At 52.3% G+C, this 12,157-nt stretch overlaps 5 protein-coding genes across 5 annotated transcripts; 2 read left to right on the top strand and 3 right to left on the bottom strand.

Moving 5' to 3' along the window:
- Nucleotides 1–181: 181 nt before the first annotated feature.
- Nucleotides 182–2,416, bottom strand: spb4 (ATP-dependent RNA helicase SPB4). The gene is made up of 3 exons (XM_025529736.1): nt 2,041–2,416; nt 1,476–1,988; nt 182–1,419 (listed from the first exon to the last, which is right to left on the bottom strand). The coding sequence occupies exons 1-3, from the start codon at nt 2,328–2,330 to the stop codon at nt 297–299; spliced, it is 1,926 nt and encodes a 641-aa protein (XP_025385044.1). The 5' UTR covers nt 2,331–2,416; the 3' UTR covers nt 182–296.
- Nucleotides 2,417–2,589: 173 nt separating this feature from the next.
- BO83DRAFT_380940 (diacylglycerol/polyprenol kinase family protein) lies at nt 2,590–4,609 on the top strand. Its single transcript, XM_025531871.1, has one exon. The coding sequence runs from the start codon at nt 2,963–2,965 to the stop codon at nt 4,115–4,117; it is 1,155 nt and encodes a 384-aa protein (XP_025385043.1). The 5' UTR covers nt 2,590–2,962; the 3' UTR covers nt 4,118–4,609.
- Nucleotides 4,610–4,753: 144 nt separating this feature from the next.
- BO83DRAFT_366857 (crossover junction endodeoxyribonuclease) lies at nt 4,754–7,581 on the bottom strand (the record flags this gene model as incomplete). Its single annotated transcript, XM_025529735.1, has 2 exons — nt 7,495–7,581; nt 4,754–7,367 (listed from the first exon to the last, which is right to left on the bottom strand). Exons 1-2 carry the CDS (start codon nt 7,506–7,508, stop codon nt 4,754–4,756), a joined length of 2,628 nt encoding a protein of 875 aa, XP_025385042.1. The 5' UTR covers nt 7,509–7,581.
- A 129-nt stretch (nt 7,582–7,710) lies between these two features.
- On the top strand, nt 7,711–9,852 carry BO83DRAFT_380939 (putative actin-related protein RO7). The gene has a single exon (XM_025531870.1). It carries the CDS (start codon nt 7,937–7,939, stop codon nt 9,653–9,655), a length of 1,719 nt encoding a protein of 572 aa, XP_025385041.1. The 5' UTR covers nt 7,711–7,936; the 3' UTR covers nt 9,656–9,852.
- A 67-nt stretch (nt 9,853–9,919) lies between these two features.
- Nucleotides 9,920–11,868, bottom strand: BO83DRAFT_366853 (aldose epimerase family protein). The gene is made up of 2 exons (XM_025529734.1): nt 11,609–11,868; nt 9,920–11,554 (listed from the first exon to the last, which is right to left on the bottom strand). Exon 2 carries the CDS (start codon nt 11,432–11,434, stop codon nt 10,076–10,078), a length of 1,359 nt encoding a protein of 452 aa, XP_025385040.1. The 5' UTR covers nt 11,435–11,554; nt 11,609–11,868; the 3' UTR covers nt 9,920–10,075.
- Between the last annotated feature and the right edge of the window lie 289 nt (nt 11,869–12,157).

Here is a 12,157-nt window from a genome sequence, read left to right as displayed (position 1 = left end):
TCGTAGCAGAATCAATCAAACTGCATAGAGATAATATGCATAGCAATACGAGCTACTTATCATCAACTAAAAGCAAGCAGGCCACACCCCATCGTTCAGCATTCGGCGAAGTCTGCTGCCCTTTCAAGCAGCAGCAGCAGTAATTATTCCAGAAAGAGATAGGTGATGAGAAAAAGCGATGCTCTAATAACTCTTTGTATTTGAAAGAATCTTGAGATACGGACGTGGTATCAGAGACAATATGCCAAAATATAATGTATATACTACATGCCAATCCAATCGGACATATCCATCAATCAATCAAACCCCTCGAACTCATCATCATCCCCACCAGTAGCTTTAGATTCCTTATCTTTAGCCGCACGCCTGAGCAATCGTTCTTCTTCATTCTTCACCCGGATCTGCTCAAGCATCTTCTCCGTCTCGAGCACCTTTTGACGCTCTTCTTCCGTCATCTTCTCCCATTTGTCCTTCTGCTGACGCGCCTGCTTGGCCTCCCGACGCTTCAGCTTCTTATTCCGGTTATCGAGATTCCTGCTCCACGCGACACTCTCGCTGGAGCGCTTCTTGCCTGCAGCTTGATCGTCCGCGACACCGTTCTCAGCATTCTCCTGTACTTGTTCCTTTCGGCGCTTCTCGCGCTGCTTGTCCTTGTATGCGTAGTTTTCCCAGTCTAGTTTCACGCCAAGTGTCCGGTCGCCTTGGAAGTTTCTCAACTCGGGCATCTTGGGAAGCTTCAGCAGACCCCATGCATTGCCTAGTCCTTCCCAGTCTAGGTCTGCGACGCGGAATATACTGCTGGCTTGGTGCTTGCTGTAGCTTCGGAACCAGCTGACGAAGGCCTTTTGACCGCGGTCGTGCAGTGCGCGGTCTGCGAGGACGGCTTTACGAGCTGTTTCGGTGGCTGCGGCGGCATCGGCATCGGTTATGGTGAGGGTGTGAGGGTACGGTGCGACGGGGGTCTTGCGGACTTCGAGGAAGTTGACGTAGTCTTCCTCGCGGCCGGGGTGGAGGAGGACCACACTTAAACCCTTGCGGCCTGCACGGCCGGCACGGCCGCATCTGTGGATGAAAGTCTTTGGGTCCGAAGGGGGGTCGATCTGTATTACGACGTCGACTGAAGGGATATCTAGTCCACGGGAAGCAACGTCGGTGGTGAGGAGAATGGCGGGGGTGTGAGAGTTGACGAAGCGGTTGAAGTTCTTTTCGCGGACGTTTGCTTGGTGTTTACCGTGCAGGGGGATCAGCTGGAAGTCATCACCGATGATTGAAGGAAGGATTGCGGAGAGGTAGTCGACACCCGAGCATGTTGAGACGAACATGATGGTCTTTTGAGGGGCGGGCTCGAGCGAGTAGAGGATGTGTTTGATGGCAGGGAATTTATGAGTTGGGGGAGCTGTGAGGTACGTCATTTGCAAACTAGTATGTATGTCAGTGATAGGACGCCTTGATGAGGTAGAAATAAGGGTACGAACCTAGCAGGTGTGCGTTTATCCTGAACACCTGACGTGCCCTTTACCTTGACCATGACTTTGACGGGGTTGCGCAGACCAACCCGAACAATCTGATCAACAGCTTCACTGACACTGGCACTGAACAACCCCGTGCGCCGTTGCTTGGGTAGACGGCGCAAGATGTTCTGTAGTGTATCCTTGAAACCCAGATCCAGAAGTCTGTCCGCTTCGTCCATGACAAGCATTTCGAAAGACGATTGAGGGCAGTGGACATGGGGCGAAGAGAGCAACTCCAACAGTCGTCCAGGTGTAGACACCAACAGATTGGGAGACCGCTTCAAGAAGGTACTCAAATCCTCAGCTGGGGTGGTCGAACCGCCGAGAAGGAGCTGCGGGACAACTTTGAGGGTTGAGGAGGGGAATTTCTGACGAGGCGCATCGTCGTCTTCATCGGAGGGTTTGAGACCGGCAGCGGATGGAGGATGGAAAGCAAGCAACGATGTCAGGACGTTGTAGATCTGCGATGCGAGTTCTCTTGAGCGCAACCGTCAGCACTGTACCGCGATGTCTTCACAGAATGACCAACCTGGTTGGAGAGATGATGATGGCTCCGACATGGTGTTTCTTGAGTGGTTCTTCCAGGCGCAAAAGCTTCTCGACAACTGGAATCAAGAAAGACAAGGTCTTTCCACTTCCTGTGACTGCTTCAACTACAACATCCTTATGCGCCATGAACAAGGGAATCGCAGAAGCCTGGACGGGGGTCATGCGGGTGAAACCCATAGAAGCAACGGCATCCAGTACCCATTCCGACAGGGCGGGCGTCACTCCATCCCATGCTCTGGCAGAGGTGCCCGGGGGTGGTTTGGGGGCCATTGTAAGTGTAGCTGTATTCTGTGGTCCTTCCAGTCACAGCCTGGTCCCAGATCAATGCTGACTTGGGTAGAAGATGTTGCGCAGATCCGCCGTAGAATTCCGATCTTTTTTTGCTGATAATTTTTTCTTATCAGAAACGCGGCGATTAGATACCGGAGGCGGTGAGCTCATTCTGCAGGTGCACACGTGATGGACCGCGGATTCGGCGGAAGGAAATCCGGTCAGCTGAAAGTTCAGCTGAGCGTCAACAAGCATCAACTGTCAGTCTGCACTCATCGGTCGCTGGTGCACCTAAAGATAGGAGCGGCGATTACGGATCAATTCTCTTGACTCTATAACTTGCGCTTTTTTTTTCGGTGGTTATGCCGATCCTCTGCTAAGCGTGGCGCGTCATCCGAGGCGGTGTTTCTGCCTGGTGCTACCATCATCATAGAGCCTCACACTCATAATCTACCTTATATTGTCAGGAACATCCTCTGTCGCAATAATTGCCCAAGATTTCGTCGTCAACAGTGTTCAGTCTGCCCATACTCGGCGCCTACTCCTCCAACCCCACCCTTATCTCTCCGCGACCGCTATCCGGGCTGATCCACGGCCCAATCCTCCCACCTTTCTCTATACCTGCAGCCGATATGCCTTCTGAACCCGGTTCCATACCGGAGACTCCTCGAGTCATTCCTCCTTCTCCCGCTTCTTCTGAGCGCCGGTCAAGCTCGGGCGATTACTTTGGACCTACAACACGCTCCGCAGCACGACGGCAGCGACTTGGGGAGGTAACGGAAGAAACACCTGATACCTCAAACTCAGATTCGAAACGCTCACGAGCGCGGTCTCGCAGCCCAAAATCTCCTGAATCTACAAGGCGCCGTACCCGAAAATCTAATCCGAAGTTGCCCGCAGGAAAGCCCAAGAAGCAGACGAATGGTCATGCGGAGTCCAACGGGTATCTATCACCTATCGCGAAACCCGGCGGCAGCTGGCACGACATCTCCCGATCTCCCTCTCCTCTCGGTCTCATACCTCTCCACAGCCGTTATCGCTCCTTTATACACCGTCATGAGATCCCGCGCAAACTTCTCCATGTATCGATCGGCTTCCTCACCCTCAACTTGTACAGTCGCGGCATTCAAACTCTCCAGATTACACCATGGCTCTTCGGAGCTCTCGTGCCGATAGCTACGGTAGATATCGTCCGTCACCATTCCACCAAGGTCAACAACATATATATCCGCTGCGTGGGGGCTTTGATGCGCGAGACGGAGGTTTCCGGCTACAACGGCGTGATCTGGTATCTTGTGGGCACATATGCAGTGCTGCGCTTCCTCCCAAAAGACGTCGGAGTTATGAGCGTACTGCTCCTCAGTTGGTGTGATACTGCAGCGTCCACATTTGGTCGTCTCTACGGCCGTTACACATTCCAGCTGCGCAAGGGCAAGAGCTTCGCCGGGACACTGGGAGCCTGGTTTGTGGGTGTCCTGACCGCAGCCGCATTCTGGGGATACTTCGTACCATACATTGGAACCTTCCCCAATGACCCCGAGGGATCGTTCATGTTCACCGGTCAGCTTAATCTTCTTCCTAGTTCGATTAAGAACCTCATCGGCTGGACTGCGGACACCCCCAGCGCTGTCATTTCGGGCCCGTTGGCCCTCGGCGTTATGAGCGTCGTCTCCGGCTTAGTCGCCGCCGGAAGTGAGTTCGTGGACATCTTTGGCTGGGATGATAACCTTACCATTCCGATTTTGAGTGGTATCGGATTGTGGGGTTTCCTGAAGGTCTTTGGTTGAGCAAACTACTGCAGCCAATGCCGTTATACCTCCCCTGTTTTGTTCATTACCACAGCACTGCCATGGCTTGGATAGTCGCTGAAGCGCGCGACAGGCCGCGAGCCGCAGTATCGACTCATCATTCATTTTAACCCTCTTTTCCTTTTCCTCTGTTCAATCACCTACCTATCCTGTCTATTTCTTATACATACACCCGATTACCCCATGACCAATCACATCACCACTCTTCTTCTCTTTGAGCTCTCACTCGATTACCCCCCTGTTTTGTACTACTCTGAAGGGGAAAGACTTTGGAAATAATTACTTTGGCCCGCAGAAGGACTTTTGTTTAATGATTACTTAGATAGATATCCTGGATCGGCGTGGCTTTGGCGCTTGCAAATTTACACAAACACACGGGCTACTATCCACTTTTTTCATCCTCTATAGATGTTGTAATGACGTGGAGTGACTACATTCCTGATGTCCAGACTTTGATGTATATCATGACTTGTATGCCAGTGTACAAAGAAGATGTTTGACTCAGAACTGGGTCCCGAAAGCGATGCGCCTATAATGCATGTCCAAAAGTTTAAGGTAAGGCAAGACCTGGATCAAGTATTGTATAAGACCAATGCACAATTCTCTCATTGCTGCTCAGGTCAAGTCCAAGATGCTCACACGGGCGATCCGCTTCTTCTTGCCGCGACTGGTTCGACTGTCGGTCGTACTTGCAGCTTCTGCAGATCCAGTTTTTGAGCTAGTGTCTGTCGTCCAGAACCCGTCGTGTACAACAACAGATTCAATGTGTGAGACTGTCGATGGACTGTCGTCTTGCTTTTCAGAAGATTTGCCTTTCCGAGGCTTGAGCTCCGTGGGCTCGCTCGTTGAGGACGATGTTTGTGTCCGACTCGAGGGATTCTCACGATCCCGGCGCTTTCTTGTATCTACAGCATTATCTTCTTCTGATACCAAGACAGGCTCGCCGTTCTCCACAGAAGGCGAAGGGCGGGCTATGCGCTCGGCGGCCCCAGCAGGGCCAGACCTGGTGTTATACACCTTCTTCTGGCGCGAGCTTCTTCGAGGCATGGGCCCAGTATCATCTAGGCAGATGAGTTCTGTGGCGTCCTTGCGCGATTGTGCGTCATCCATTGCTATGGAAGATATCGCTTGTTGTAGTTTATCAACCTCGCAAGCAGACGTTAGTTTGTCTCCTTTGCGCCGGGGCTTCGATGCATTTTGGCGGCCTGCATGGTTCGGAGATATCGAACGAAGTGCAGACTTCTTGTCGTCTGTCGCATCCCCCTTCCGCATACAGCGTTTTGAGCTTGCCTGGGCATTCTCTTTGGTCGGCGAAAGAGCTGGAGAACTCTCTGCGGAAGCCAACTTCTTTGTCTTTGGAACGGTGGCATCTGTCAAAGCAGGCTGTCTTCCAGCTCTGCCACGTGCTCGGGTTGTTCTGGGTGACTGCTGTTTGATAGTTGTGTAGTACGGTGCATGACTCAATGAAGAAAATTTGTCGATTAGATCATCGAGGCTCGGCGAATCGTCACTTGAGTCAGTCAATGGCTGCTGCTGTATGGATATGTCAGACGCTGATGGCTTCCTTGAAGGATTAGGAGAATCTTGAGACTGACGGGAACTCGACAGGCTAGGTACAGCAGTTGCTTTGGCCGAGACTGCTGCCTCTAAGAGCTGCGCACTTTTGTGGCGGGATATTTCGGTTCGCTCCTTCGTGAGGGTACCATATTTCAAGATGCTACCTCGCTTCATGTTCGGGTCTATAGGCCCTTTTTTCCTAGGCCCTGTCTTTCGCGCCGCTGTTTTCTTCGGCGCCAACTTTTCAGCTTGCTCTCGTTCCCAGTTCTTCACGACATCTGGGAGTCCTATCGAGGCTAGGGTTTCGAATATCCACACCTTCTCAAAGGAATAAGGATCATAGCGCTTTACGACACGTTTCTTTACCGGGGATTGAGGCACCGATACCACATTATCATCCAGTTCCTCCTCCTCGTCCCCTGAGACCGTCGACTCTTGAGAAGGAAGTGGAGGATTTGGCTCGTCCGCAAGAATGTCCAAGCCAACAATGTCGACAGGAATGATTTCCAGCTGAAACTCCTTCAAGCCGTCGGTACTATAGCTAGATCTGCTTTTATAGATCTTTTGCAGCATCGGCGTGTTGCTGTTCGACAACGTAGGGCAGTTCGCGGGAAATGCTGATGCTTGTCTTCCAAGGCGTAGTCGGTAGGATAGAAGCGGCTCAGAAAGTAATCTGGTCACTTTTCTAGCCCCAGAGCGGTAATTCCACTCAAAGGCGTCGGCAGCAAATCTCCTCAGTTCGACAACGTCTATGTCCTTGTCCCAAGCATTTGAGAGGTTGTGTTGAAGGGCTCTGATTTCGCCTGTCGAAGAAACCACAGGATTCGCATAATACGACAGAATCGTCCGATCAGGAAAAGTGTCGGGAATTCGGACAACCTTGTGCTTGGTCTGAAAGTAACCACTTTCATTTTCTTCCAACTCATACTGGAGTCGCTCTCTCCAATCGCTTAGTCTGGCATCGAGCTCGGCGCCATCTGACTCAAGGATCTCAAGAAGATCTGCGCCAAAGCCAGCTTTGGCAATCTCGCCAGCGAGCTTGCTACCGCATTTAGGGACTCCCGATGGCAAGTAATCACCCCCACTCAACATGGCAAACAAGATCATGCCTGCACGATCAAGCTTTACACTCGAAGGATCGCCATCGGTGTTCATGCGGTAGCAGGTAACATGTGTTGCAGCCCCGGTGCTGCTGCCACTTTCTTTGGAAAAGCCCATGACGGTAAATGTTGAGCCAAACATAAGAGCGTCAACGTCATTCGTCATGACTGCATCAACAACTCCTGCTCTTTGCAGTCTTGCACACTCTGCTTCTGCCTCTCCTGGCGCCTCGTGACGCGGAAATTTGAACAGATCGACTAAGATCTTAGAGAGCCGAATGATTGGTGCACTTCCGTAACTGCGACTTGACACGGCTTTGCCTCTCTTGAAAGGCGGCTTGTTCTTGCCATCATATACAAAAAGAGGATGGATTGGAAGCGCTAAAATCTTCAATAGTCTGTAAAACAACGTTCGTAGCTCGGGGTTTCGACCACCCCGGCCAGCTTGCACTTGGAACAGCCATATCGAGATGTCCACGGCAATACGAATAGGCCTAGCTGTGCGCTCCAAATGGGTTATGGCCAATTTTGACAAGGAAATACGTTCACCAGCGCCGATGGCATGGATCAGCCTTTGTGTTCAGTGGATTAGCTGTTGAACTACTTCAATCAATGCTGTTTGCCCACTGAAGAGGGATAATATATTTCTCTCCTGAGTGAAGTTCCACAAAACAGCACCTACAAAACTGGCTGACTTACCCCGGAATCCCCATTCGGACAGCGTCCCTTGTTCCCAACCGTCAAGATACCAATAGAAAACAAAATTGCACTGCAGCTCAAGCTCTCTCTGATGGCGAATACTAATGCAATGATGAGTTGTTTGTTGACGGCGGCAACTGGGCGACGCGGCCCGATGTAGATCCGCCCGCCTAGAGCCTCCGCAGATTGTCGCGGCTTCCTTTTCGCGGTCGCCAATCGCCATTTGCCAATTGCCCCCAATTCGGGAGTCGTTTTTCTAAGTGGAAAAGTTGCTGGCAGAAGGTATGATATAAGCCTTCTCATATCAAGCGCATAGGTCGAGAGGAAGTATGATCTGCGTGGGGCCCCTGAAGCAAGTTGACTTCTATCTCCGATCCTTCCCCGCGATTTCCATAGAGCAGCGACCCTTGCGACTGTCTCAGCAACTCATTCGGACGACGACATGACAAGTACATCCTCCACCTCCGCTTTCGACGATAGGCGACCCATATCCATGAGCTTCCGTCACAGCCAATCTGGGAGACCTGATTCGCCCCATACTCCCCAACATCACCTCCGTTCCAACAATTCTTCCTTTGCAAGCACCTCCTCCGCAAGCACATCATTTCGCGGAGAAGAAGATGCTATTATATTTGAATTTGGAGCTAGATGGCTTCGGGCAGGGTTCGAGGGTGAAAGCACTCCAATGTGTGTGGTTGGATGCGGTCCAGAGGAGTCGAGAAGGGTTGGCGATTACAGAGGGTGGTTGAGAAGCAACAACGAGACGGACTCATCACGCTCGCAACCAGTCAAAGCCGACGAATGGGCTGGTGCATATGAGCTCTGGAAGATGGATGTACGCGATATGGATATGGCACTCATTGACGACAAGATTGAGCGCATGTTTCGCGAGACCTACAATAAATACCTGTTGACAGATGCGGGAACATCACGACTGGTTCTGGTGCTTCCGTCTATCATGCCACACCCTCTCCTCTCATCGCTTTTGTCAACCCTTTTTAGCCGTTGGCGATTTCCAAGCATCACCCTTTTAACCAGTGCTCCTATGGCCGTGGTCGCAGCTGGGCTGCGTTCAGGCTTGGTAGTGGATATTGGATGGGCGGAAACCGTTGTCAGCGGTATCTACGAATACAGAGAGATGGCAGTCAAGCGCAGCACGAGGGCTATGAAGTCCCTACTGCAGGAAACTGGACGGTTCCTGACACGACTCTCCGTTGACAGCGGGGCCGCGCAATCGGCGGACGAAATTTCCGTTCATTATGAGCTCTGCGAAGAAATTGCCAGTCGGTTCCTGTGGTGTAAGCCCAAGGCAGCTTCCCAAGGCTTCACGGCGACACCGCAGCAACAGCCTGCCGAGGCACGAGAGGAGGATGCTGGAGCGGCTGACCAACACACTATTTCACACTCAGATGCAACGGTGTCGCTTCCCTCCCCGTCAGGTTCAGGATCAACCTACATCGACCTTCCTTTCTCCAAGCTCGCGGAACCGGTGGAAAAGGTTCTCTTTGCGGAGGGCTTAGCCGATTGCGAGTTGGACGACGAGGAAAGACCGTTGCCGTTGCTGGTGTATCATGCCCTGCTTAGCCTGCCTCCCGATGTCCGCGGCACGTGCATGTCGCGTATTGTTTTCATTGGTGGAGGCTCCAATATCCCTGGTGTCCGACAGCGCATCCTCCAGGACGTGGCGTTCCTGGTGGAAAAGTATGGCTGGTCACCTGTCCGCGGCAAGGTTATCGAGCAGCAACGCCAAAAGCTTGAGGGTCTAAGACTCTCTCAACCAACTAAGCCGACTGTCACAAAGCAGGCGGGTGAAAACGAGACCCCCGATGCTGCTGCTGAGCGCTCAACTCCAGATGCACAAGCAGAAGAAGAGGTCGACCCCATCGAGCAAAAGATCCGTCGTAATAACAAAGACAAGGATACCCACCCGCCGGTCCACGGTGTCCTGCGGGAGGTCGAATCCCTTGGACCCTGGGCAGGAGCCAGCCTTCTCACGAGTCTCAAGATCCGGGGCTTAGTCGAGATTGAGCGGGAAAAATACCTCCAACATGGCCTCGCAGGAGCTAGTCGGGATCTGGAGCATGGGTATGCTCCTGATAGGCGCTCGGGGTTACGCACGGGAGGCGACCGGTCTAGTTGGACTTTGGCTGGCTGGGGTTGAATCTAGTCTCATTTCCCCCGCATGGCCGCGCTAATTTATGCGGCCTGGTCAGACAAGCATTAGATATTGGGGATTCGAAAATTTTTTTTCCATCGTTGTCTATTTCCTTCTCCTCCCCCTACGGAGTAGTGCTGGCCGCACCACCCTGAACTCACACTGATTTTGTTCTCACTGAGATTGTCGAAGCAGTTAGCAGTAGATACGATACCCGTTACAGTCTTACAGCATATTTAGAAGCAATGTCTTTTCTTCCCATTATTATTCCTTGAGCATTTTTGAAGCACTCAGTAAATTTGCTTTGTACGTGCCATTGCTAGTCCAGATAAAGACAGATGGCGCATCAGATTATGTACACACGATCGTAGGTTTGTTGAGCACGTAATCAGGTCCCCCTCAACCTTTCCTCGATTCTTCCCCCACTTACACAGTACCAAACTGGTAAGTAGCCCAGTTAACAGCGGGCCCTGTCTCAGGAGAATAGATCTGGTCCGACAATTGACCCCACTGAGGGTTGTTAATACCGTCAATCCAGCCCTCAGTCTCAATGACAATGCAACCATGCTCATTGACGTATTCAGCGCCATCGACACCCTCGGCCTTGTTGCGCTGGACTTGCGATTGCTTGACGGGGATGGTGCCGTTCTGGCTGTTGCAAGTGTAGATCTGGAGAGCTTGCTGGTTGGTAGCGACGTCGAGGCTGATTCCGGTGGTGCTGGAGTTCATGTGGATGATCGGGACGATGGAGTTACGAGCTGCGTATTGAGGAGGGCGATCTACGATGAAGCAGTTGTCATAGCCGGTGCAGTCATCGCCGCAGAGTCCGTCGGCTTTCGCGATGTCTTGGCCGACGAGTTTGCCGGAGACGAAGTCCGGGGCGCTGTCGTAGACGTTGACGTCGAGGATGGTGCCGTTGGGGATTAGGATGCCGTCTGTGCCGATGAGGCGCTTGGAGAGTGGCAGCTGGAGCCAGGTGTCTTCGAGGATGGTCTCATCCTTGAAGGCGTTCAGGTTCCAGTAGATGTGGTTGGCAAGCATGATTGGGGTTGTCTCGGTCAGGGCAAGAGAGACGAGTTTGGTGGTCAATTGAGGGAGACCTTGGGGGTTCTCGGGGGTGACTTTGGTTTGCACGCTGAATGTGGCATGGGTGATAACGTCTCCGGGGAAGTCTTCGAAGGCACGGTCAACCAGGGTGAATGTGATGGAGGAATTGCTGTACGCGGTTACGGTCCAGTTGCGCTGGTCGTAGCCTACGGTACCTCCGTGGAGCGTGTCTTCACCGTCATTCTCATTCTCGGGGATGTGGTACACATCTGAACCGATCGAGAACGTGCCGTTCTTGATGCGGTTGGCGTATCGGCCGACGACGGCACCGAAGTAGGTGTGGTTGGTCTCAGTGTCCTTAAGATACTGCTTGGGGTCGTCGTAGCCTACGACGACATCCTGGAAGTTGCCGTCGCGGTCAGGGACGAGGAGAGAAGTCAAGCGTGCTCCGTAGGGGATGAGCTTGGCTGTGATGTTCTCTGCGCTGATGGTATAGAGTTGGAAAGGGTCCCCTGTGGACTTGGCAGCAGCAACTTGGGTCAGTGCTGGCAGGCCGTACAGGACGGCAGACAGGTAGCTTCTAACGTGCATTCTGACGCCTAAGAGAATGGTAACGAGGAGGAAGAAGCAGCAATATATGACCAAGATACGAGGGGTGATCCGGGCAGGGCAGAGCAGAGAGCGGCAGCAGCCAAGAAGCTGGAGAGGTCCCTGGCCGGATCGGGTGGAAGGTCTCATAGTATTTATTTACAATTGAATTGGACTTTTCTTTTTACCTCATGATGGCGCGCCTGACCAGCGGGCGGGGGAAACCAATGCGCAGGGACCGAGAAACTGGGGTAGGAATGCAGCTAATTCCTGGATTGATGTTTAGCTCATTCACAAAATACCCGAGCAAAGGCGTCATCTTACCAAGGGTGTGAGCTAAGGTAAGTGTGCCAGGGGTCCGGAGCCAAAAAGCATGGGTGACTTTGCCTCGTACTCCCTATAGTGCAGTAGCTGTCACAATTGCTTCTGGGGCTGGGCCAATGGCGTAGGGCGGGAGAAATTGGTCCGGGTCTGACCACAGTCTGAGCGCAAATGAAAAGATCGGATAAAGTGAGTGAATTGGGCCGGAGAAGCTAGGATCAACAGGTTTCTGGCCGAACGAGGGCGAGCGTGGTGGTGAGATGTGATCCCCTTAGTCTGGAGGCTAAAGTATCAATCTGGTAGTAGCGCAAAATGAAGCCACGGAAGACATTCCAAGCCCCAGGAATTGAGCTAGTCTTCTTCGGGAAAGTCCCGGCGGGGGAAAAGCTAGAGGTTGCGGGGAAGGCAACCGGCCTGTCGATCATCGATTTCTCTCTCTTTGCCGTCGCTCACTCTTACGAGGTGACATCCTGCGATAATTGAAGGTGTCATTCGGACGTGATTCAGTACATTTTGAACGAAGCTAGAATAAACGTTCCACTAACAGCAACA

Source organism: Aspergillus eucalypticola (assembly GCF_003184535.1).
Source record: "Aspergillus eucalypticola CBS 122712 chromosome Unknown BO83scaffold_24, whole genome shotgun sequence".
NCBI lineage: Eukaryota > Fungi > Ascomycota > Eurotiomycetes > Eurotiales > Aspergillaceae > Aspergillus > Aspergillus eucalypticola.
This window is presented reverse-complemented; position numbering and strand designations above follow the sequence as displayed.

What these genes read in the sequence shown, in the direction of transcription:
- spb4 (XM_025529736.1), bottom strand. Translation starts at nt 2,330, where the DNA reads ATGGCCCCCAAACCACCCCCGGGCACCTCTGCCAGAGCATGGGATGGA. An exon ending in ATCATCATCTCTCCAACCAG is followed by an intron (nt 1,989 to 2,040) that starts GTTGGTCATTCT and finishes GTTGCGCTCAAG; the next exon opens with AGAACTCGCATCGCAGATCT. An exon ending in GATAAACGCACACCTGCTAG is followed by an intron (nt 1,420 to 1,475) that starts GTTCGTACCCTT and finishes CATACATACTAG; the next exon opens with TTTGCAAATGACGTACCTCA.
- BO83DRAFT_380940 (XM_025531871.1), top strand. Translation starts at nt 2,963, where the DNA reads ATGCCTTCTGAACCCGGTTCCATACCGGAGACTCCTCGAGTCATTCCT.
- BO83DRAFT_380939 (XM_025531870.1), top strand. Translation starts at nt 7,937, where the DNA reads ATGACAAGTACATCCTCCACCTCCGCTTTCGACGATAGGCGACCCATA.
- BO83DRAFT_366853 (XM_025529734.1), bottom strand. Translation starts at nt 11,434, where the DNA reads ATGAGACCTTCCACCCGATCCGGCCAGGGACCTCTCCAGCTTCTTGGC.